The sequence below is a fragment of the Anopheles merus genome, chromosome 2R, assembly GCF_017562075.2.
Source record: "Anopheles merus strain MAF chromosome 2R, AmerM5.1, whole genome shotgun sequence".
In the NCBI taxonomy this organism is placed as follows: domain Eukaryota; kingdom Metazoa; phylum Arthropoda; class Insecta; order Diptera; family Culicidae; genus Anopheles; species Anopheles merus.
In genome coordinates, this window is record NC_054082.1 from 2,745,143 (window position 1) to 2,770,881 (window position 25,739).

Below are 25,739 nucleotides of genomic sequence, written 5' to 3' on the forward strand. Positions count from 1 at the left end.
GGGTTGGGCCTGATTGATTAATCGCCGGGCGCCAGGATTAGCAGCGCCTGGGCACCGTGTAAGAAGGCACACCCCGTGTCGTGTCTCTTGTCGTGGGAAAGAAATCGCTTCGCCCCACAAAGTCGGCCTTGTACCATGGTGACAATCATTGATTGGGTAATCAATCAACCCGGCGGCCGGAATGAGCATTCCGGCAGAATTGTTAATCCCCGACCGACGGCCATGTACTTGCCACCAACCGGATGGGAATGCGCAGGCGACGGTGCGGGTCACCGCCGAATGCGATCGAGCGAATTTGATCGATCTGTCGAACGGTGCGAGAATGAATTAATAAGACTTACGGCGACTTCCTTCCCTGGATTCTCATCTAGCTCGGGTTTGGGGGGGAGGGCATGCGGGAAAGTGTGGCAAATTTCAATCACAAACACACTGAAGCGTGATTAGTACGCTCATTCTGAAACGGAGTGCTTCTGGTCGTGACACTCACGGGAATGCTGTTGCGGTAATGGAGGTCGAACGCATTCAATATGCTAAATTTGATCAGCAGATTGTGAATATTTAATTGCCTGATGACACGATTCCGAACCGAAACTATACCGCTGGCTCTACAGGCTTGGATTGGATTGGATTGGATTGGTCGGTGTGTTTAGGTCGGCTGCCGCAACTCTTTGATGCACTCGTCAAGATAGACACCAATCATCGCCGTCGCGTCACCGGCAGACACACGAATCGGTTGTTCATTAGATAAGCTTTAAACCCGAGAGCGTTTGTTGTGCTGAAAGTAAAGTAATAAAACATGAACCCCAAAGCTGTTTCCAGCAACAACTTTCCACTTTTCCACATCGATGGAGCCGCCTGATGGGCGGAATCGAAGAATTGCCATTAGCACACCAACCATGAATAATGGTTTCGTAAACTTTCTCGTATGATGGCGCCCTTGATCTCTTTCTTTTTCTATCATTCTCTCTCTCTCTCTCACTCTTTCTCTCCCTCTGACAGTGCAGTGTTGTGCAAATAGAGACCCAACGCAACATATATGCAGCTCGATCAGCCGGATGCAAGTGATTTAGATGAATGTGTGGCCCGATGCAGCGCGGGCAAACAGTTTGCAAGCCCGAAAGCATTTATTTCACTTTAATACTTTTGAAATTAAAAAACTTTCCCAAATGCGATACCCCAAAAACCGAAGCCCGATATCTTTGACCGGCACCACTACAAACCTTCACGGTGAAAGGGAGGAAGAAAAACGATGGAAACGGATGGGAAAGTTTTGCCACACTTACCTTAGCTTTTGCAACGAAAACGGACCGCCGTGTATGCATCGAACCGGGAGAGCGTGTGGGGATATTTGTATCGATTGTTATTGATTTCATCTACTGCACACTTACCTATCCCACATCCACATACACACACAGACGCGCGCACGAGCGATATGAGAATCTTCCTAAAACACTTCCTCAACTGGCAATCGAGAAGTTTGGCAGCAACCGGGAACGTCAGCCAACGAACACTTCCGGACAAAGATTAATTTATTGCCCGGCAAGTTTGTCGTGCATCAAAGCGAGAAAAATGGTTACCAACCAACCAACACACCAACAGGCGACTGCGACGAGGACGACGATGAAGGTGAACGGTACTAAAGTTGCTCCTATCCTGCCCACGTTGCCATGGCAGCACACACAAACGCAACCGTCTCTCGCTCTGTCTCTCGATCACTTGATTTCTCAACTTTGACAAGCAGCATGTCAGCAAGTGCTGTTTACACCGTTTGTTGTTTCAGTTTCTGTGATCCTGCTCCTCTTTCGTTTTTGTTTTCTTTATTGATTAGTACTTTCTGATGGGCGCCCTGGCCCGGTGTGTGAGTGTGTTTTTTTGTGTGTGTCTTGTTTCATTACTTTTCCTAACCTTGCCTAACGGGCGTTTCGGCACTGCCTGACAACACATCTGTCAACTAGGGGGGTGTGTGTGATACGGTTCCTCTGCTGGCTATTGCAATTTATTACTGGAAGTATTTGCTTAATATGTACATCGTAACATGCTCCCCCCCTTGGCACTGGGGCAGGAAGGAGTCTCCGTTTTGCTTTAGTGGGAGACTCGGTGCTCACTTTCTTTCCCTTACTCCCATCACCGGGTCTCCCTGGGGCCCATTTATGGGGGTCCTCTTTCGATCCCGTGCCCCAATTTGTATTTTGCTTCATTTGCTACACGCATCCTTCACTCGTTCGGGGTACACCGTTCTGCTTATTTGATCTATTCTATACTTGTGCTGGGACCCTTTTTTTGGGGAACAGGCGCCAGTCACATCGAGCGCCACTTTACGGGTACGGGAGCTGAGGGAAGGAAAAAAGGGTGCCACGAGGGAAGGTCGTTGTTTTCTGATTAATCCTAGCAAATTAGAAAACAACATTACCTTCGTTACCTCTTTCGCAACGGTCGACGGGCGGCAGCAGCACCGGCAGCATCGCTGTCGTCAGGTTGCTGCCGTTGCTGTCTGGCAGGGACACTGTATCCGGCGGTGACAGATGGCACCCGTGCCGGTCGTCTCACAGGGCGCACGGCGGCGCATGGCGGAAGACGAGATCGGGCGAGATTTTCTCCTTCGGCTTGCGGCCGATCAGCAGGAGCAGCAGAAAAAGTGTAATCCAGGGAAGATAGATTTGAAAGTAGCGAAAAAAGGACACACAGGACAGGGCTGTCACGATCAAAATGCTCATAAATCTATCCTCCAGCCCCAGGGCCAGGGGCCGGAGCGTACCGCCGAGCGTACCGGCCGTCCAGCGGCCACCGAGCAGCGCCACGGTGGAGGGTGGCGAGGCCGCCGACGACGCCGCTGATGATCCGTGCGAGTTGGCCGACGAGGAGGAGGAGGAGGAGGAGGACGATGCGGACGAGGAGGACGATTTGGAGTAGGCCGTCAGCTGCGGATAGTTGATGTAGGTCTCACCGTTCGCCCCGTACTCGACGAAGGCCGGCGAGTAGGTGATGTACTCGATGATGAGTCCGGTCGGCGGGTAGGGCGTCGTGTCGTAAGGTGGCCCTGGCGAAAATGGATCGTTCCGGTGCAGAGCGACAGGAGAGAAGGAAGAAAAAAAAATGGCATCATTACACGGCGAAGAAGGTGTTCGTGTCAGGTGTTGGGAGTGCACGGAACCGTATCCGACACGGGGAATCGTTCGACCTGTGACTTTTCCAATGACAAAGCACAGTGCCGTTCACGGTGGGAGAGTAATTGGGCGAAATTCTGGTACTTCTACTAAATTCCACCAAAAAAACATAGTCACTGATAAGAGCAGGTAAATTTAAAATTTAATATCTAGAAACACTAACAAAACCCACACACCATGATAAAGTGGAGTTTAAAAAAGTTTCCGTTCGGGGTTTTGTTTTCTCTGTATGTGTGCGTGTGTGTGTCTATGGGTGCTCGGAAAAGTACATTCATCATTCGGCGTGGTTGTGCACAGGTGTAAACGGGCGGCAATAAAGGGCACACAAACTTTGGAAGTACTTACTCGGACCCATTAGTGTAGTTCTTCGGCGCGGGGGCGTCGGTGGTGGTGGCGGTGCAGGGGTGGTGGTGGTCGTAGTCGTTGTCGTCGTAGTCGTAGTGGTCGTCGTTGTCGTGGTGGTGGTCGTCGTAGGTCTTTTAATCTCTGCAAATTGGAACGATGGATGCACGAAAGTCAATCGATTAGACACGCAGACCGAAAGGATAGGACGCGTACGTCCCAAATACGTACCGTACAGCCGAATCGTTCGGTTTGCCTTGCCGAAAGCGTTCGATGATATGCACATGTAGCTGCCGGCGTCCGCCACCGAGAAGCTACGAATCCGGAGCGTCATCTTGGCCGCGTACAGGCTGCCGAAATGCTGCTCCCGGATCTCGTACCGATCGCCGTTCAGCATCACCTCCTGGTGGTGGTGGTTGTAGCTTTCCGCGCTGGACGTAGACCCGAGGCTGCTGCCCGTGGCGCGGCCGCCCTTCGCCACCTTCGTCCAGTAGTTGACCGAGCGGGGAAATGACTCTACCTCGCACTCCAGCTCCACGTCCGATTCTTCGTACGCGCCCAGCAGCGTCTTTGGTGTAGTCACATTTGGTGGAACTTTACAACACAACGGAGAACAAAGGGGAGGAATTAGACAAAGGTGTCGGAGCGTCTGTGGGCGATTGGGACGACTTACAATGCACGTTGAGATAGACACGCTTGCTAACGGCGGGCGGAACTTCGTTCGAGGCGATACACAGATATGCACCCATCTGCTTCCGGCTGACGTGGGTCAGGTTTAGGAAGATGCCAACATGCTGATCGACTGTCGGGAGTGTATGCAACCGATCGGAATAGATTCGATTGAACAATTCATAAGAGAGAGAGAGAGAGACAGAGAGGGATAGAATAAAGAAATCAGTACGCAGTTTCCATGCTCAACGATTCCAACCCAGAAACACGGGAGGTAAACAGAAACGACTTTGGCAATAAATAAATATCTCATCCAACCCAAATCAACTTGTTGCGTAAGTTTGTGCGTTATGTATCCCAATAAAAAAGGGTCCTGCTGATGGACGGAGATTTCTTCCTTTCTGTACATCATCGGGTGCAAAACAAATTTCAGTTACAGTTTGATTGCTTCGGGTGGTTGGAAAGGGGAAAACGGTAAATAATAAAAATAAACGATAAAGATTACTGATAAGGCACGATGATGGAAGACGGGAGAGTGATGCGAAAAAAAAAATGGTGGAACCTTGAGGTGAGGTAAAAATTTATGGAGAATATTATTGGACGGGCCCGCAATTTGGGGTTAAAGCAGTGGCAGTATTACGAAAGATTGGTCATAAATCAACCGGCATCGGTCGGTCGGTAAAGTCGAAGAGACATAACCGATGTCTTGGGCCGAAGTAGGGCCGATGGTGTGGCGTGCGGTAGGGATGTTGTTGCTTCGTTGATGGATCGTAAACTTCATGGGAAAAGGATTGAAGAAAGCCTGTTTAATGTCTGTTAGGGGCTTTTACCGACAGCTGCCGAGTTTCGCAGTGGGATGGTTGAGTGTGTTTCTAAGCACTGGAAGCCATTTCCTGTACAGCCGCTTTCCATGGAACAATCTGCCCGACATGACATCGATTGTTTAAACCGATTGATTGTGTACCATTGTGTAGTGAGTAGTGAGTTTACATCGAGCAAACAAGTGTGTTGCTGACGAAGTTGATTTCGATGGTTCGAGTTGATCGAACCAGACACAGTTTACACACTTACCCTTGCGTGTGTCGGTTCCGTTCCGGAGAAGATAGAGCGGATTGCCATCGTCCCGCCGCCAGGTGACTTTCGGTGCCGGATGTCCGGTGGCGCGGCAGTAGAACGTCGCATTGCCACCTTCGCGTACTGTCAGATCCGAGGAAGATTGTTCGTCCGATATATCCGGCGGTACTGTACGGAGGGTAATTGATGTAAGTTACCGTGGAGAACACGCGCACACTCAATACAGGCCGTTACTTACGCTGTACATCGACACAGCCTACTTGCTTCTGCAGCGGAGTGACGTTTATTTGACACATGTAGCAACCGCGGTCGGATTCGCGCACGTTGCGTATCTTCAGCCGCCAGACATCACGCTCCTCCTGCGTCACGCTGTAGCGTGAGTTGTGCGTCACAACCCGTCCCTGGAGCGCCAGGACTGTCTGGTCGGAGGCTCGCATCCAGCCGACCTGTCGAACGAAGAAAACAGCATGCCGAAAGGGACCGTCGTCTCGTTAGCAATTCGGTGCGGTCTCGTGTTGAGCGGGACAGACCGACACCAACTTACCTTGTAGGCACCTAAATTTTGTACAATGCAACTGAGCGTCGCCTCTCTACCTATAGGAACTGTCACGTTCTCGATTGGGCTTGCGAAGCTCGGCTTCAGTTCCTGCTCGTTACCACGCGTTTCGGGATTTCCTGCGGAAAAAGGGAAATGAAACAAAAAATGCGTCAAACGCTGCGTACAAAAAGGTCGTACTGCAGGTACTAATGAAGCAATCACAACCCATTGCCTCACAGCACCGTGTAACAGCCATTTATTTCCGCACCCAAAAACCTGTAACGTATGGAAAATGGTTACGAACGTCTAATTTTTCATATTCATCTCTCGGCGTGTGTGTGTGTGTGTGTGTGTGTGCGTTTGTTTGGTGGTAGAAAAACGCGGAAAAACTCCATGATCGCTGACAAAAAGGACGAAAATAAAAGCTCAGCTCGCCCACAGTGAATAGCAGGTTTTTTCATTGCGTCCGTCGGGAAGGCAATGGAATGCAATTGGATTTTTCCATTTCAATTTGGGCAGCGCTTTTTTCCCACGCCCACCAAAAACACGTGTTCCCCGTATAACGTGTGACGCGGGTATTTGCGGGGCGTTGACAAAAAATTCCCACCGCGTTCGCGAAAAACTGATTGCAAAGTTTGTAAACCGACGTGTACTAACACAAATACAAACACACACACACACAATCACACAAAAAAGGTGCAGATCACATGCCCGGATTCGCGGTCACAGCCGTCAAACTCAGTAAATCTGCTCACCGTCGCACCGACCGGCCGAAACTTTCGGTACGAAACGGAAAGTTCAAGAATTGGGTATGAGGGAGAGAATGGGTGGATGGCCCACACTCCGATCGTCCCCCAATGCCCAATGCCCAACCCCGTCCAATATGTTAGAGAGGCTGGCGGGGCGAAAGTTGTGTTTTTCGATCCCCAGCAGTCTGGTCTGTCTCGTGCGCCATCGGTTGCTGGTGACAGTTTACAATGCCCCCCCGCCCAATCGCCCTCCGACGGCAGCCATGGGGCGGACAAGAAGGTTGCTGATTGTTACGAACCGTGTCCGGAAACATGCACCAAACCTTCCGGAATGGCGTTGCAAACATGGCGTTTTGGAGCGGAACGGTTGGTTGGGATTTTTCCGCGTTCGCCTGGGTGTTGATTTTTCCGACGGCGCGCTGTTCGCTCAGCCCCGTGTGGGTCGGCCCATATTTGGGTGTGTGTGTGTGTGTGTATTTTCGGTGAACATTTTCCGAGGGACCAACATGACCACACTCGCAAGTACGATACACACGTGCAGCGCAAACATAAAGGCACCGAACCGGACCAAAGTCCAACCGACCGGTGGCTTCCAGCAGCGTTTTGGGAAAAATAGGCAAACCCGACCAGAGAAAGAGAGAAAGAAAGAGATAATAAACAGAAACTGGCCGGAGTAGCCAAAATGCAAATGGTGGAAAATTACAGTTTAATTGTTGTATATGTACCGCCCGGTCAGCGGTACCAGCTGGCCGCTTGTTCGCGCTGTTTTGCTGCCCTTTTTTTCGTTAGAGAGGTTTCGGTTTGTAACCGAGTTCTGGTTTTGTATCCTACGGGCGCGCGACTAGGGTCTAGGTTTTGTTTGCGAAAATAACGGACAAACACACACACACACACAGCCACACGCACGGAACCGAATCCAACCAGCTTCAACAACATCAACCAACCGTTTCAACTCGTTCTTTTCGACGGGGGAGAAGGACTCGTTCTTTTTGTGTTATTTTGTACCATTTTTTTGCACCTTTCGTTCGTTGGCTGTTGCTACTTCCAATCTGCCACCAGTTCGAGGAAGGTCGCCTTCCGGCGCTCCCCCCCCCAAAGGGTCTGTGCCTTTATTTTATTTCGCTGGCTTTTTATTTTACTTTCGCGTCAAATCGTGTCGCGCTTCGCCGAATCCTCGGAACCCAGAAGCCGCGCCGGCGGTAAACTCTCGGAAGTAAATCGCTTGAAAATGGGCCCAGTTTAATGCTTACGGGGGTCCGTGGGAGGGGATCACCCGGCTCCGTGCTTTGTGTGTTTGTTGTTTAACCTTTGATGAAATGACCCACCGTTACGTCCTTTTTTTGTTTTGTTTTTTTTTGTACTATTTGTTTTATGTTTCGGTTGTTAAATTTCACAGCTTAATGAGAGGAAAGTGCCCACTAACATGCCAACCACACACAGACACACACAATCACACATCAGCAAGCGGGCAGAACAAACAACCCACAAGCGCGAATGTGAGAAAAAGTGAATATAATGCTGGAGAGTTTTTAAAAGGTAATCAAAGGATGAGTTTAATTCCTTCCGAACTCGAAATTGGCTGTACACTTGTGTTCGTTGAGCCTTTGTTTTCGGTTGTACGGCTGTTCTCCTTTTAATTGTGTATCATTTACATGCTCTTTTTTCCGATACCAAAATTAACGTGCTATCACAGTCACGGAGGGATGGAAATTAAGAACACACACGAACACATACACCCACCCGTGGGGGACAGTTTTGTTTGCTTTTGGTATTTGTCTGTGTTTGTGTGTCTGCTTGCCACGGGGCTTGCTGCTTGCCATCGTTTCGATTGTTGATTGTTGTGAAATTTTCACCATCGCCTATTTCCCCACACCTGTGACTCCTGTGGTGGGTGGAAATCTCACCGTTGGCTTCACCGTTGCAATTTGTGAGTCAATACAGTCAGCTTCGGCGCTGCAACATCTGCAGCGGCCGCAGGCGAAAGGATGGGATATGGGGAGGATGTGGTATAATGTTCGCAAAATATAAATCATCGCATCGCAAATCGAATATCGAATATTTATATGTGTGGGCAATAAATTCATGAGCAGCACGTAAATTATCATTGTTCTTCGGTGCGTCCTTCTTCGAACAGGTTCTCTTGCTTTTTTTCCGTTCCATAACGCTGGATCCATAAGGGGCAGTGTGGTGGTGGTGGGCGAACAGCAAGAAATGGAAATAAGACAGGAAAAATCAATTTCCAAGCACACCGATCTGAATTCCTTCTATTTCACTGCCTTACAATGCCTTTTCCACAAGAGGTATGAGATATGTTCTGTTCTCTGTTTAAATTGAAAATATCCTCAGCGAAGGGTTAAAAAAATACACGGTTCACCCAGGAATGCATTTCTGCCATGCTGAATGCAACCTAACGGGCGCTTGCAATTGTGCCTACCGCAACCCATACCATCCACTGCTCACTGTCCCGCGGTGAGATAAGCCGTAAATTACAAATTATTGCACATGGAATGAAAGAAATTCCGTTCCGCAGGTTCTACTACATACCTTTCTTTTGGGAGTTTACATGCAAGGCGAAGCACCCCCTGCTTCGGTGCTTTTAGCTCGCAGTTAATCGATTTGCTAAACGTTTGTGATCGTGATTCATTACGGGGCAAGCGAGCAATGGAAAGGCAGAAATTTGGCATTCGACGCTTTGGCTTTCCGCCCACATAAAGAATAGTGCTTGAAATGCTTTTCTTCTGCAGCATCCTCGGAATTGCTAATCGATTCGTCGTTTACGAATGGATTATTAGCTTGCTATTACGTGAGTACGTGAGAGGAAAAGTGATCTCGCTGTGTTCTTGGTAGGAAATTGACTGCTTGCGAATCGAAAGCGACGCAAAGAAAGCGCCGATTTAATAGACGCTTTCTGAGAGGAAAAAGCCATTCAATCAGACAATTTTGGTGATCTTTTGCACTGGAAGAGATTAACACTTCCCCCGCTGTCTAGCGCCTCACATCTCTATTAATGATGATCTCTCCCTATATCCCATAAAACCGTTCACATTCATTAATCAAGCTTAAAATTCAATCCAAAAGAAGAAAACAGTCGCATCGACAGGGCAAGCTTATCACCGTGACAAAACGAATCCCATCTAAATATGTTAAAGAAAGCCCGAGCCTGTGTTTCGACCTATTTTTCCCCCTCACTGCAGCTCTAGTAAACACTCCAAACACAGGGGGAGGGGAAGGAAATAATAACGAAACAAAACAAACCGTCCAAAGCGCACCAACTTGAGCAGTTGCCATAAATTGTGCGCCACCCAAATCCCGTTGCGAGACGCGCAAATTGCCCTCCATCACTCTAATAACGATCGATTGGCTCGGCGTGTGTGTGAGAGAGAGGGAGAGAGCATGTGCGAGTGGGGACAAAAATGAATCCCGCCGCAAGATACAAATTGTACGCTGCACGAGCGAAAAGTGCTGACTCCGCCGTGTGCTCCCATGGCAACGGAGGACACAGCGTGGAAAGATAAATCAGCCCTTGCGCAGGACTCACAGCACAGCACAGCACAGCACACACGGTACACTGGAATAGCTTCAGGAGCTTGGGAAATTTATTGGTTTTACTACTTGGTTTGGTTTGGTTTGGTTTTTTTTTTGTTTGTTCCTTGCTCGAATCGGGATAAACACACTCGCCCTTTCCCTCGGGCAAGTTGTTGTCGTTCGTCGTAGTCGTCGTCGTCGTCGTCGTCGTCGTTTCGGTAAGCGATCTGCCCTTCTTAAGGGATGGAATTTTTCAATCAACGATTTACACTCTCTAATCCCCCTTCCGGATGGCCCGTCTGCCTGCCTGCCAGCCCGCCCCGCCCGAAGCTGTGTTCCTGCTGGGGAAAGCGTTCCTTTTGGACAGGAAACGATGGCCTACCATTAACCGAAGCATTCAATAATGACCAATTTCCTCCATTTTCCGCTGACTATTGTAAATGGTCGTTCGCTCCGGGTGAAAGTTCTTGAGGTTGTTGTTGTTGTTTTTTTTTGCGTCCTACTTTCTCCCCAAAAGGCTCCCGTCAGCGGTAGTTTAGTTCCCAGTTTGAGGGGGTGATTTTCGGGGTAAATTGGTGGTCAACCAAAACACACCAGCGACGAAGGGAGGGCTAGGAGCTGTTTAACTCATTTTTCTGCTTTCCGGTCAATCAAGCTCGAGGGTTGCTATGGCACGATGATCGCAACCGCAGCAGTCCGAATTTCGAGCGGAAATTTACTTTTACTTGCGACTTGTGATGCTGCCGGCAATACTCCATTCGATAGCCGTTGATGGAGTCTTTTGTGGAGTCTTTTGGGACTTTGAATACCGACACCCCCGTAATCTGTCCGCCAGGGTGTCATGTGACGGAGGGAAAGAACGTTCCAATAATTTGATTTCTTTCTCCTTACAAAAACCACGGCCAACACTTCATTTGAATTCAAAGGGATGTTTCATTGGTCACTGTCGGAGACAAGCAACGATCAAGGTGATGATTTGAATGACCGGTAGCCGATATTCATACGACCCGGTGGTGTGCCCGTTCGGTTTACTGTCCATCTCGAATCTCCTTCGCAAAGCAGCCATGCCGAGGCCTGCTATTTCCTGTGCGCGCATCAGTTCGTTTCGACACCGGAAATGAAAATTGAAGCCCAATATCAATCGGCCTCAGACCTCGGCACCTACACCCACACCAGTAGCCGATGCATGAAACACCGATCAGGTGAAGCGACTGCACACTCGAACGCGTACACCGGTGTGATGCGTTTGCGGGACACCGGAAAATGCTCCCCTTCAGCTTCCTCCACAACAATTGTGCCAGAGAAGAGGGGGCGGATTTGTGAAATCTCAAATCCGATCCCGGAATCCCGGGTTTGTCGCCGGGGTGAGCGCTCCATTTTCAGCTGCACTGTGAAAATGAACTGTCCTTTCGTGTCCTGAAGGCTGTGTTTCGGGTTTTGGGAGGTCCCAAAATGTTATGCTCCATAATTCGGGCCGGGCCAGATGTTACCAACATAGCAGAAAGGTGCCTCTCCTCTATACTACCCTTTCTTACTCGCTTGCTTCGAAAAACATTGATGTATCCGTTCCACCTCCGATGCAAGGCAACCGATAGGAGTGCACACGGAGGCTTGGCAACTGTTGGGACAACTACTGCAGCTGCTGCTTCTGCTGCTACTACTGCTGATACTGTTGCAAAGTAATCGAAGCGTTCAACCAAACACGAAACCGAGTGGCGAAACCGACTCGTTCGACAATACTACAGTGTTCCTTCCTTCTTTGGTGGTTACGGACACGCCGGTACCGCTTTGCACTTACACCACAGGGGCCACCAGTAGAGTACCCATTCTGTTCGATACTTTTCCGATGCACCTGGCCGGCACAAATGCGATGCAGCTTGAGCTTGCATCATTATTCCAAGCACTGCACAGCTACAAAACGGAAGCTGGTTGTGTGAGTGGCTGTGTTTGGTAGGTCCCCCTTCTCCCCGCTCCATGTTTCAGTTCAATTTGTAACTGAATATGTTTTTATTGCGCACAAAACCTTCCCACTTCCCGATAAGTACGTTCGTACCACACAAACACACACACACCAGCGCCCAGCAACACACAGAGTTACAAGGAGCTGTTGCATAAAGCATTTTACTGTACCGTTGTCGGAAGCAATTGATTGTATCGGTTGCACGATAAAAACTCTCCCATGCATTCGTAATCTTCACTGGAGCTTTATTTTAATTGGACGAGGACGGGAAATTGACCACAGTGAAGAAGGGGGACAGTTGAAAAATGCATCTTTGCTATTGCCTTTTTTATACGAAACCGCTCTACTGCTGAAGATTTCCAACCAACAAAGGGCAAATCTTGCTTCATTCTGCTTCATGGGCTCCACAAACCCGCCGGCACAACGGTTCCACATCCATCATCCAGTAAACTTAAACGCAATCGTGCATCACAGCATCCTCGGCCGGAAGTCGCTTCCTTCAAGCGATTTCTAAAGCATTCCCCCCCCCCCGGGCTGGCAGCGTGGAATAAAAAGGGGAGAATAAAAAGCAACACAAGAATTGCCAGGAGCCTCTTGTTGGCCGCCAAGCAATGGCCACAATTCTCCAAGCTCATTAAACACAATACACCCGAGCCCCAGAGAGAACGGCTCGCTGCGCTGCCATCCAGGGAGGACGGTTTTGATCGGTGGAAAATGAATTACTTCACTCGCTAAATACCGATGGGGATCGGTAAACGTAATGAGTTTCAGATACTTGCTTTCTTTCTACAGCACCGCAGCCAGCGCAACAAGGTGATGGAAGATGGCAGTAGCGATCAATCATTTGTAGTAAAGGAGGTTAAAACTGTGGCGAAGTGAATTAATCTTCGTTTGCATGGAAGCTTTTGTTCTGTTATCGAGAAAAAAGTACACTACCCGCTAGATGAAGTTAGATTGAGAGGAAGGGCAGAAAATAGAGTAAAACAAGCGTGCAATTTAATAGACCAACAAACAAATCGCTTTAAATCTTATCGATGGCGATGAGAGTGGTGCTCATCAGGCGCTGCTTTGCGTTGGTGAACAAAATTGGTCAATTCCCTTGCGATTTCGTAGAAACGCTCGGAGATTTGCATTCATTTCATGCTAAACTTCCACCACCAACAACGGCTGAGGAGTCGTTCGGGATAAAGTTTGGTAGACTCCATGGCACCCAGAATTGCAGGGTTTTATTGTAAGCAGTATACGTTTTTTTGCTTTTTAAGCATTGTTTCAAATAAATGATTTTTATTAAATTCTTTATCAACCTGTTCGCTGTCGCTTACAATGTTTTTGCCACCAGTAAGCTACTGCAGAAAGGCTTCACTATTAAGCCGTCAAACCCTGTAAAACGCCTCCCTGTAAGAACAGTTTCTGCTCGTAGGAAAAGCTGCCAGTGCGCCTCCCAGGCACACCGATTGTAAACAGCGATAAAAATCCTTTCCACCGCCAGACCGTGACGAATTAGAAAGCAAAGAAAGCGGCACTGGGACCGGGCGCGAACCACGAACGCCACCATCATCCCACCCCCTACTCGATGTAATGTAGCGAGATTTTTGTTCGCCCGCCCGCCGAACAGAGCCGACGAACGGTTGAATGAGTTTTTATTTGAATTTACATAATTATTATTGAGCCGCACACAGACACACAGGGCCAGCCGCAAAGGCTTGCCCGAGCGGCAGACAAAACGCTCGAGGGCTTACGCCGAAGCTACTCACGCCGAAAGAGGGAACGAGCGGGAGCGGGCGAAGCATTTTAAAGGTGTCTCGTGGCAAAAAGTTGCAACATAATTCAAATAAAACACCCTCTAAATTAGTGCCTGACCGACTTCTGCCCGACCAGGCGGCCGACAAAAGGCGGCCCTTTTTTCCGTATTCCTTACGCCGTAACAAGTGCTTTGGCGGGTCCTTTGGAATGACTTGTCAACTTGCCATCCAGCCTCATCATCATCTGCCCCGGCTGTAGCAAAAGCTCATAATCTACTTAACTGCAGACTGGCACGGGGTGGACAAAAAAAATGCGCCACTGAACTTTAAGTTTCGTTGCTCAACTACGTCAACGGGGTTAATTTGCACTGCAGTGAAGCAACGAAAGCGACGGCTAATTGAGAAACGTTCGTAAGGGGGTGGGGGGGGAGGGGAACCCGCACGACAGTGATGGCGGTGACGATTCTGTTTTGAAAAGCACACCGGCGGCGGCACACTGAACCACTTATGCAAATGAGCAACCGTTAGTGAATGAACAGGCCACGGACCTTCGAGTGTTGTCGGTGCGATGGGAATGCTCCAGTCGAGCTCGACGTTCGGGGAACTGATTGTAAGATGCATTCTTCTTCCGCCGGGGCTGCTATATCTGGCGGTCCTAATTTGGTCGTAACAGTCTTATCGAACGACTTTATTTCCGCTAGGACCATACAAACCAGGGCTCTTCGCGGACCGCTACTAACAAGGATCAAATGATCACCGCTGGTAGTCGGCCGGCTCTTCGCCGCAATGCCTCAATAACTTATGCAACATAATCGCTTATGTGAGTTGGAGGTGCCGTGTGCCGTGGGCAGTTGCCTTTCAGAAGCCCCGTAAAGACACGTTCTGTGCGGGAAACTGTCTAACTTTCCAGCACGAAAAAAAAGAGGAAAAACAAAAAAACCCACAAATTATTTCCCAGAAATTGTAAAACAAAAGATACCATAAACTGACGGTATCTAAGCTTCCCTTTTTTCCCTCGCTCTTCAACCCCACCTTCACCCTTAAACCGAGACCCTCGGTTACGCAGGGTTTTGTGCTTTAAAATGGCGCTTATTGGGTTGTATCAATAATGCACCACCACCACCATCGCCATCATCATCCGGGGATGTTGCGCGTGCGAGCGGGAACCACCGACAAACAAATGCCAAACTTTCCACATCCGTAAGCCGCTTCCGTGTGCCATTCCGTGCCCGGAGGGGGGGGGGGAAGGGTCGAGCAATAGGTTCCCATACCCACCTCCACACCAGTTCGCGGAAACACTCGCCTCGGTGGGCGATAAAGTTTTGCTCTATTGCTTTCCGCTTCAATGCTTCGCACACCCGTGCCAGCCCCGAAAGCACGTTGGCCACTTTTATGTGTCCTTCTTGGTTGTGCTCGAGCTTCATTCACCCCATTCACCCCCTGCAAAATGAGGTTGTTCAAGCATTAGCGGAAAGCTTGTTCGTGAATGTGTGTATTCGATGCGTGTGAGCAGGGAACGCTGAAGAGGATTTTCCCCGTCGAGTTCCTGTGCCCTGTTCTCTCCACTGCACACACCCACACACACACACGAGCGCACGTTTAAGCATTATTGGCTTTTGTTCGGCCAAATCTCTCGGAATCGCTATTGATCCCGGTTTAAGGACCGCTGGGTGGCGGAGCGAACGCTCCTCGATAGCGAACGCAAAGCTGGGAGGGAAAACTGAAAGGAAAAACTACTTCCCCAATTGCCTCGCCACTCGCCACAAAACGGGGCGGTGGATGTTTTTCTTTCTATTCGAATGCCCCCGGAAGGACATACTCCGGCTACTGCTGCCGCCGCCCTTTTCAACACAGTCTTGCGGTCGATCCTCGTTCAGTTCGGGGAAATCCACTCCGCCCTTCGCGGTCCGCTAGCTCGGTCACGGTCACGGGTGTATTTTTTCCGCTCCACCATCTGTCGGCGTGCTGTAGCAGCAGAAAAAGGATTCGCTGGTCCTTTTGCAGCCCTACCCCTTAGCCCTTTCGGCAGGTCAACCCAAGCGACCGACCAAGCAGAAGAAAGCACACAAGAAAAAGGGTCCTACCGGCTGTATGGATCTGCAAGATCGATGTATTTGAATGGGACCGGGAGCTTGTACGAATCAAAGCGCTAAACGGATAGGCGCGCCTGAAAAAACATTCAACATCCATGTGTATGTGTGTGTGTTTGGCTCGTTTGGAATTGGACAAGGGCAGCATACGAACAAAAAAGGGCGTCCCGAGCACATCCAGGGATATAACAAAAGGGAAAGGAAATGAAATAACTAAAATTGATCCGAAGCAGCCCAGAAAAACATGATTGATGGATTGTCATTTTCTATCATTGCACTTGCACAAAGATCGTGTTTTTTTTTGCGAGGCGGGGAGATTTATTTGGGTGTGGGTGTATGTGTTTTCCCTTTGAAGCACCATTTCCAAACAACATTGTCCGACTGTCCAAAAACCTAACTAAAACCTGCCCGTATGCACAGGACCCGCTCTATTTCCCTGTCTCTCTCTCCACTCACATAAATTGAACGACACTCAATAAGCAATGGAGCAGGGAAGGGCAAGGGAAGTGCCTGGGGGGGATAAATTCTCATTCAATTTTAGCACTCATTGGCTGCCCTGTATCGAGCGTCTAAGCGTTTGCATTTGACATGCTTTAGAGAGCTCGCATTCCGACACATGATTGATGGTTCCGATCCGGAGTCATCGTCGTCACACTGTTGTCCTGCGCGCACCCACGTTTCCACACCTAGTCGTGTTTTATTTCCAATACACAAACACACACACACAGGCCACACCGCACCCGGCGGGTCGATTGAGCTGTGGAGCGTTTTTGGGGTGGCTTGGGTAATAATTAATCAACCTATCGGAAGCGTACTTAATCAACACTTGAGGTCAACCGTAAATTATGAACGTGGCTCATCCCGAAACCCGTGTTACCGCAAACGATTGAAACGGAGTATCCTTTTGGGGTCACAGTTCCAGTCCACTTCCTCCCCTTTGCGCAGTAAGCGTGCCGGTTTTGGGGTCACAAATATCTGCCATCGACCCGGGCATTTATCACTAGGCTGGAGAGGCGAGAGGCTAGTGTTTGTCGTTTGGTTTAATTTACGCATCAGTCGCATCCACTTTTCCGACAAAAAAAAAAACACCACAACACCACAAAACCAGTCCGTGAATGTATGTATGTGTGTGTGATATTAAGCTTGGGCTGGTGTTTTTCAGGGTGGAAAATAAATCTTACCCACCAAACACCAAACACCAACCAAAAAACGAACGCTCCGATGCGACATCCTAACGAGAAGAGATATTGTTTTCAATAACGTGGCGCAACAACATGGATGGGTGCAGTTTTTGCTTCGAGCAGTAAGCGCCAAAGAGTTATTACCAGAAACAGGGCTTTTCACGAGAAGCTCAGATAACTTGTAATTAAAAAGCTTCGCGTTCGCACACCACCACGAAAGCACATAATTAAATTCGCCCTGCCTGTTCGCCGGGATTACGCTTTAAATCGCTTTAATGTACCGCCTCGCCTCGGTCTAATCAGTTTGGTCGTTTAGCTAATCATTTTCACATTCCTTCCTCTCGTCTCGGGGGAGTCGGAGAAAGGAATAAAGCGTTTTGTTGCACATCGTTTTCATGATTGCTTAAGCTTCTTTAAACTGGAGAGGCTTTGAAATACATTCCAACCGGAAGCGAAAACGACACACACACAAGAGGCATCTTCACTTCGGAGAAAATCCCTTTTTGCAAGCTTACCCTGTCCCCCTGACAGTGCTGGCAAGATGTTGAAAGTCATCACAATCTCATAATATCTTGATTGATCATCAGCTCGATCGATGCAAGAGCATGTGTGTGGAATAATAACGTTCGTCTGCTTTCGTCTGCCCTACCGGTCGAGAGTTCTTAGCACTCTCTCTCTCTCTCTCTCTCTCTCTCTCTCTCTCTCTCTTGCTCTTTTAAATTTCCTTTTCCCACAATTTAAAGACACGACACGGCCAGTAACGGGGACACCCGACCTTATCGTCGGGATACTTGGTGCTTTGGTAAACTAGTTGGAAATTCCAACGGATTTGCAAACACGTGCTACGTGACCATTTCCGAAACCAAACACACCGTTGGTAGGGAGTGGCTCCGTTCTTCCGAACTAAGGGAAAATTCTGTTCCTGTTTTTTTTTTCTCTTATTCTTGAGCGATTCGATTTCTTTCATCTGTTTCCGTCCCAACACTTACCCTTGACAAACATCGTCAGCAGTCCCAGCCACAGCAATAATCCACCGGCCGGAACTGTTCGCTGTCGAGCGCCGGTTCGGCGGGTAGCAGCCGGTCGGGTGGGCCAGGGCGTCGCCGCCCCACCGGTAGAAGGTCGACCCGAACCGACGTACATAATTTCTGCCGCTTTTATACCGATCACGTACACCGAACGAACGAACGGGACGACAACACGCACAGAAACACACACACACACTTGAGATGGTTCGATAGAGAGAAGTTGCAACCCGGAACTTCGATGACTTGTGCCTAGCTGCACGTCCTTCGTTGCTGGGTCATTCACACTGGGGGCCGGGGCGGGAAATGTTTCCAAACCACGCAAAAACAACAAAAAACTTAACTATAACGGAACCAGATGGAGAAGCGCTACGATTTGCAAAACCGCCCTTTGCGCCCAAACACCGTTTGGGGTTGGCCGTTTCATAAATTTTGTAAAAATCCACTTTCACCCCACTGCGGCCTTCTTAGCTCGCCCTCACACTTCACACTTTACACTTGTTCTCGCGTGCTGTTGCTCCGATTTTCGATTTCGTTTGGGCCGATGGGCCAAAAAAGAGCCGATGGGCGCTCACTACGGCCGCTGCTGTGGAAAATCGTTTTATGAGTCAAGCGAACGACGACCGTCATTTCGGGCGGCTGGTTCGAAGGGGTTTCGAGATATGTCTCTACCAGCACGGATCGCCCCACGCTCTCCACACTCCCTGGGGCTCAATCTGGCCGATATCTACGATTCGATACGCATAAGCACTTGCGTTCCGTCGTTAACCCTTTTGGCAGCCAGCGAGCGCACTGCTGTTGTCCTTCGCCTTTATTGGCCATCATATTCGCACATCCTGTGACGTGCGACACGGGTTGTCAAATTCGCACATTCCTATTTCTTCGGAAGGGCGCCGCAAGGCTTGCTCAGTTCACTCTGTTGTTGTCTAGATGAGTGTGCGTGCGTGTGTTTGTTTAGCAATAATCGTAATAATCATTCGCCCATTGAACTGCAGTGGGCGTGCTACAGGGCAGATTAGAATCGGTACGACGTTAAGGAAGCGCGCAGGCAGTATGGCGGCGAACGTGCGAAGCACCTCACGGACACATCCTGACGCGGCAGTTTAGCGCAGAATTAAGGACCCGGTGCCAGTGTAAGCCTTCCGGCGCACGTACCAACCGATGCGAGTCCACATCACTTTCACCCACGAGAAAGAAAGTGCAAATAGGCCGTTTTATTTACTTAGGCCACACCGCACGCAGTCCGTCAGATGTTGTCAGTATTCTAATAAAATCACCCTTTCGCTTTGCGATAACTTTTTACGACGGGCCCGAGATACGGGTTTTCGCACGCACGCACAAATTGCTAGCTACATTCCACATACTTCTACACACACACACACACAGAGAAAAACACACGCGTACACAGACACTAGCGGATGTGGTCGTCCTTGAGGTCCTTTCCGGTGTTGATTCCCCGAGAGCCGTGTCCGTGCGTGCAGGAAGCAAGCGTGCGTGCCCCGGACAGTGGCCGCAAGTCTGAAAGCAGAAAGAGAAGAGGTCAGAAAGATAAGGGATACTACTCTTAGCGGATGGGTTTACATCGATTTAAGTAAATTATTTATGCTGCGCTGTCAGAAGTGGTCGCTTGCGCAAATATTGTACACTGCGTAATGCGATATTGGAAAATGATATCCATTCCCTTCGTCCGTTGCCCTGCACGGAAGGGTGCGCCTGCTGTTGTGGTTGTTCATTCTTTCAGTCCCCTTTTCCCCCTTCCTTCAGTCTATTTACACTGCCGTTCGGTCTGCTGTTTGACAATCGAGCGAGATTGTTTTCGCAGTAGCCGCCGTTTACGCTTTTCTGCGGGCGAAATTACAACAGCCGTTTACAAAGGGTGGTTCGTTCGGGGCGAATCGAATGGCGTATCGAGAGCACTTTTTGAGAGCAGATTAATTTCACTCTTTTCCGTTTTTTTCCTTGCTCCATGCAGAGACGAAGAATCGTGTCTTGGAATGTCACAGGCGGGATGTTTTTCGCTGTCACCATTCCATCCACGCAAGGGTAGAGAGCTTTTTTGTCGTAGGCGAGACACAGACACCGACGATTGCGCCCCAAACGCTACGTAAACCGCGGGCAAGAATCTGTTCTGTTTGTGTTAGCTTCTTAGCAGCGAGCAAGATGTTTATGAGTCGGTGTCGATTTGCTGATTTGAAGTTAATATCAAACGCAACAGCAAGTCCATTTGGCAAATTGGAAAACTTTCGCCTCTTGGCGTGTAGCGGATGATCACGGTGACCGTGTGTTTTTGCCCTGCTCCCTGCATGGTTTCCAGTTTCGGGACGTTCCACGCGACCGTCTGCCAATATGGAAGCAAATGAAACATGCAACAGTCGTCGATGTGCGGAGATACGATTCTGGGGGCGTGAGTGAAACTTTAACCGTAGCCTGAGCTGAAACGCAAAACATGAAGCAGCGTTACGCAGAGGAATGTAATAAGAGCATTCATCACATGGCAGCATTTCTTTCGAACACGAGCACGAGCAGAGATCGTTCAACAGCCGTATAACCGGTAGATATTAACATTCCATTAACATTCCTTTTAATGAAACGCTTTCAGTGGAACGAAATGCAAAATCATGGGCCTGCTGCTTTAAGGGAACCATCTTCTGCTCGCCAAACCCTCTCATTACGGCAGTTCGAGCATAAAGGAAGGGAACTGGTCAAGATGCTTAATGCTCTCACCCCTCCGGAGTAGGGCATCACAACTTTCTTGGGGTCACGTTTTACACCTTCCCCGAAAAGAGACCCAAAAGACAAAACCATTCACTTCATTCAGTCAGTCAAGCGACCGGGCCGCCTGGGTGGGTTAAACCCGTCCCACACCCCATTCTTTACATTTATCGCCCATTAGCAAGCAGTTGAAGATTTATGTCCTCTCCCGTACCAGTCACGTTGTCTTAAAGGAGGCTCTAAAACCTCCGGACGCAAGACAACTCAACACCCTTTTCCCCAACCCCAGCCCCCATGCCAGAACGCAGAGAGAGAGAGAGAGTTTGTGTGGAAAGCCCTCGAGTTGGAGCCGGAATGAGCTGGAGATGTCGTTAAATTTTAACCTCAAAAAGGCGAACGATACCTAACTCATCCGATGAAAGACATAAACGGAGAAGATGCTTTCCACTGGATTGAGTGCGAGTGGGTGGCTCACGTGGTTCACATTTCGATGCACATGAAAGGTGTATTAATTCCACCAGCTAATCGGTAGCGCACCTCTCGCCCCCTCCGCTCCACAGCTTCCAAAACGATCGATCGTTAAACGGAGGCGGCAGCAAGCAAGCAGCGGCCGAACACAGCTTGTGGGCTGTAAAATTTAATTCAAACAATATTTCAATGAAACTTTGCTGCCGCAAATGAGGAGACGGTTTCAAACCGGTGGCTCAGTGGATATGTGTGGAACCGTTCCGAGCACGTATTGAATACGTGCCTTCCTTGCTCGGACGATGCCTCCTACCCACCTTTATGGGTGGGTGCTACTTTATTTTTAAGAACTTGGCATGGCTGGAGGCAAAAACCAAACAGGACAACAACAAAGCGCTCACGATCAGGCTCTTAGAAAATGAAAAGATGAATGCCTAAATTGGCTCTCGACGATGCTGATGAAGACGATGACGACGACGCTGAATTCCTGCTTTGCTTTTCCTCGAAAGCACCATGTACGCGGATGGGAAAAATAAAACGCAACTTCCAAGAAAGCAGCGTCGGTTGTGCATTTGTCCTCCATTAGGTGGATCTGGCGGGGGTTTTCTTTTTTTTTTTTGACTACCACTTACAGGTGAACAAAACACAATCCGGTCTAGGCGAAGGTAGGGTGGGAGAGTGGGTAAAAAGGCAACTACACCACCCGCGGACCGGAGTCGCTTGGTTCCGGTGGTAAATTAAATAATCTAAGACAATTTTGGCTTTCAATTTTGCATTCATTTCAGCGTGGGGGCCCCCTAGCTTGCTCGCAACCAGAATTCAGTATGAAATGGCAATTTTCTTCTCCATTTTTACTCAGGTATTTGCTTTGGTAGGATTTCTTACAAATGTGCTCTTAATAGAGATTTTCTCTCTCTCGCCCATGCCTGTTTTCCCCCCATTTTGCATGACTTTGATCTACGGAAGTGCTGATCTTTTATATTAGTGGCTCAATTTTGCTCTTACACTGGTCACTTTCGCCCGAAACGAGCAACGAACGATGTCGCATCTTCAAAGACTTGGCAACAACGTCCGCAAATTGTTCCAAATTTCCTTTTGCGCTCTTGTCCGATGGGATGCTTTTAGGATGTTAAAAATAACAACAACAACCACAGCAACCAACCACCCCCCACCCCCCCGTTTGGAGTGTCCACGCAGAATGCTCAATGTGTCGGAGGGAAAGAACACGCCACGAAGACGGGCACGGTGCACGCGATGTAAAAGTTTTATGGCTTTCTCTCTTGGCGGCGATTTAAATTAAATTGCGGCGCGATTTCCATCGACCATCGGGGATCAAAACCGGGGACCCTCAATCAATGTCCAACCACCTCCAATGTCTGCCGCGAGCTCCAAGAGGGGGGTCCATACAAAGTAACCAGCCCGTGTCCACGGCACACAGCACGGGGCGACAGGAAAGTTTCACTCGCCTCCCCCTGTAATCCACGAAGAAGAGCGTTCGAGGGGCTGGAAAGGCTGGAAAGGGGTCGGAAAGTTTACATTTTCTTCCACACGCACACACACACACTTTGTGACCGGATGTCCCTACACAGCGGCACATCACAAAGTAAAAAGGCACAAAGTCGAAAATGGAAAGAATTTCATTATCGTTCCAGGCGACGGTGCGGTGCGTTCGCTTGGTTTGTTTCAATTTTGTTTTCACCCCTTTTTTACGCCCATTTTTCCGAAGAATGTTTTGCTCGGTCGGGAGCGACTTTTCGGTTGCGTCGGCAAATAAAAAAGCTCGTGCCCGGGCAGCAAAAAATCACACACACCAAACGGGGTAAAATTTGATGATGGAACCGTTTCTTCCACAGAGCTTAATGACAATCAATCGCGTTGACACGCTTGGGAAAGATGGGACAGAAAGAATGTAAGAAACATGAAAAAAACCGGAAGTCCGAAGTCGGAAGGTCGTATATCGTGTATCTCCCTTTCAACCGTCAGCTTCATCTGCAGCAACGAGATTGGGAGGAAGTTTTGCAATCCTTTATTGCTAGCATCGGAGGGAGGGTTATCATCACGGGACAGAAACGAGGGACACAGGACGATCAACGACTGCGGAATGCCATTCCGGGCAGGGAGTAACTTATAATTACAATCCTAACCCGTCATTTGCGGTAACAGACAGCTGCCAGTAGTCAATTTCCCCATATCTGGCGAATCTTTCCGGAGTTTAATGAGAAATTTTCTGAACAACTGGCCGGCCAGCTTGGCTCCCGGCCAGCGCGACTAACTGAAACGAGATGCGGAGAAACCCACCCAAAGCTCGCACTCCCTCTCTCTCTCTTTCTCCTTCTCTCCCTTTGTTTCACTCTGTAAATGCCAAGGGCAGAGGTAAAGCGAGTCACCGTTTTTGTGACAGTATCTCTAATGGCATTTTGTTTGCGAGCTTTTTACTAAATAGTTTGCAGTTGGAAAACAATTTAAAGTTGAACCAACACATAAATGATGTTGCCCAGCGGGTGGGTAGGAGGTTACTAGCAGCCAGTGAATATAATAAGCCCATTTCGCCCGCTGAACCGAGTCGTACCCACTGTGTGGCTAACTCGGGGGAATTTCTTCCATTTATGTAACGGCACGATAACGAGGCAATCGAGCAATTTTCCAATGGGACTTCCTACAACCTCCTGCATTCAACCCCCCCCCCCCCAGAGCATCATCGTTTTTTGTCTCTTCCAAGCCATTAACCGTTCTGAGCTTCGTGGGAAGCGACTGAGAGAGAGGGAGAGTGAGATTCGAGTTAAGAGGAACGCACGGCACTTGGGCAGCAACAAATATCAAACCGCTTCTAAACACGTGCGATAAAAACGCAACTCCCAATCGGGGAATATCATTTATTTGGCTTGCCTGCGCTTTGCACGGTGTTGCGAGCAGGAAAGGGAAGGAAGAGAAAGGCGCGCAGGGAAAACATGACACCCCAAACACTTAGCGCTGATGAAGAAAACGGCAACGGCAACCCGCTGCGCTACGAAAGCTGTGCGCGGCAAAATTACCTTTTCGGTATCGTAAAAGCGTTAATAATGCATATAATCATATTTAATACTGCTGCTTCTTGTGGAGAGTTTTCTTACTTTCGCATGTTTTGCCCTTTTCTTACTAAGCTGTTTGACTTCTTTCCAGCAGCGTTGAGGTGCCGGTGTTTTGATCTGTGGCGATGCTAACTGGAGGATTATCTTACTACGGGTATCACGCAACCCCCCTCATACACACACCCACCCACACACACCCACACCTTTGCTTGCGGTTATTGGGCGCAAGTGAATGAACTTCATTTTCGCAAACGACTCTTGCCACTTTGGGTGCGTGTGCGTGTGTTTGTGTGTGGTTTGCGTGGATGGGCGATCGTATAACATGAAGGTACGAGAATTGCACCCAGCGTGCTCGGTATCGGTAGACAGTAAAAACCCGATCAGTTCGTACCTGGTTATTGGTTATTCCCGCGCTTTCCACGAATGAAACCTGAGCCGTTTAATCCACGCGCCGCTAGATGATGCTCTTTTGGGGTGGTGAGAAGCTGTGCGTCTACGTCTGTATATACACCTTCAGACGGTCGTTGCCATGGCTACACACATCACGCACCAGACACCGTTTTCGGTGAACCGCAGGGCGAGCGTTCCCCGGGTAAGTGCCCTTTGGGAACGGCTAACCGATAAGTCGATAACGATAACTCACTTTTGCACTGATCAAACTTCCATTAGCTAGCGCGAACCCGCTGGGAGCAGGGGCTCGCATTCCCGGGTGGAATTTACTGCTTCTTGTTGCGAATGCGACTGGAAGGGACGCAACCAGACCGACCAGAAGGATAGAGCGAGTGTGTTAAATATGCATGACACACTAACTACCGCGACGGTTAATTCACCAACAGCTGATGTCTGAACTTTAGCACGAGAGTTACGAATTTGGATGAGAAATTTTTGTAGATGTTACTTAAATTTCCACACTCAACACACACACTTGTTATAGCAGTTCTTCACATTAATCCACATAAACTATAGCAACCGCGTCACCAGCAACAGTCGATGAAGAACATCAGTCGTCGCTCAACCAACAACAACAGAACTGTCAAAAGCGTTCGTTGATGATTTATTCAACAACACGGTCACGGGTACGACAGCATCGCCCGCACACTCGCCAGACAGCGTACAGCGCCGGCCAGCGATCGTTTGATACTGACAGCCGCAACGACATCGCTTGGCCGATCTACCCAAAACCGTCCAGGCGTCCAGCAGTCTGTAACGAATGAACTCCACACCGACCGGTGTAGGTCGCACTCCCCTGTTTTCCCCCCCCCCCGGGTGAACGGAAGAACGGCCCCGAGATCCTCCGAGCGTACGCAAGGCGTTCTGCGCAGACGCCAGGGACCGCGAGCCACCGAAACTCACCCGAACGGCACTCCGGAACTCCGGCAGCAGCAGCACCCGATAGCACAGCATCCGGTTGCGGACGGTTGCGTCGCTAGCACTG

The 25,739-nt window shown here is 49.2% G+C and overlaps 1 protein-coding gene across 2 annotated transcripts; it reads right to left on the reverse strand.

Moving 5' to 3' along the window:
* Positions 1-1,883: 1,883 nt before the first annotated feature.
* Positions 1,884-25,459, reverse strand: LOC121587923 (opioid-binding protein/cell adhesion molecule homolog). 2 transcript variants are annotated; one of them, XR_006004132.1, is made up of 10 exons: positions 24,696-25,459; positions 18,024-19,577; positions 5,794-5,924; positions 5,488-5,695; positions 5,247-5,417; positions 4,180-4,308; positions 3,738-4,100; positions 3,510-3,650; positions 2,420-3,037; positions 1,884-2,330 (listed from the first exon to the last, which is right to left on the reverse strand). XR_006004132.1 is itself a non-coding variant. In XM_041905277.1 (9 exons), the coding sequence occupies exons 2-9, from the start codon at positions 18,175-18,177 to the stop codon at positions 2,544-2,546; spliced, it is 1,791 nt and encodes a 596-aa protein (XP_041761211.1). In that variant the 5' UTR covers positions 18,178-19,577; positions 24,696-25,459; the 3' UTR covers positions 1,884-2,543. The 2 variants fall into 2 exon arrangements, 1 of the variants encoding a protein (XP_041761211.1); XM_041905277.1 differs by having other exon boundaries at positions 1,884-3,037.
* Positions 25,460-25,739: the final 280 nt, after the last annotated feature.

Excerpts from the sequence above, each read along its gene's own strand:
- LOC121587923 (XM_041905277.1), bottom strand. The coding sequence starts at position 18,177 with ATGTACGTCGGTTCGGGTCGACCTTCTACCGGTGGGGCGGCGACGCCC. Across the intron at positions 3,651-3,737 it reads CCGAACGATTCGGCTGTACG|AGATTAAAAGACCTACGACG; the intron begins GTACGTATTTGG and ends TCCAATTTGCAG. Across the intron at positions 3,038-3,509 it reads AACTACACTAATGGGTCCGA|GGCCACCTTACGACACGACG; the intron begins GTAAGTACTTCC and ends CATTTTCGCCAG.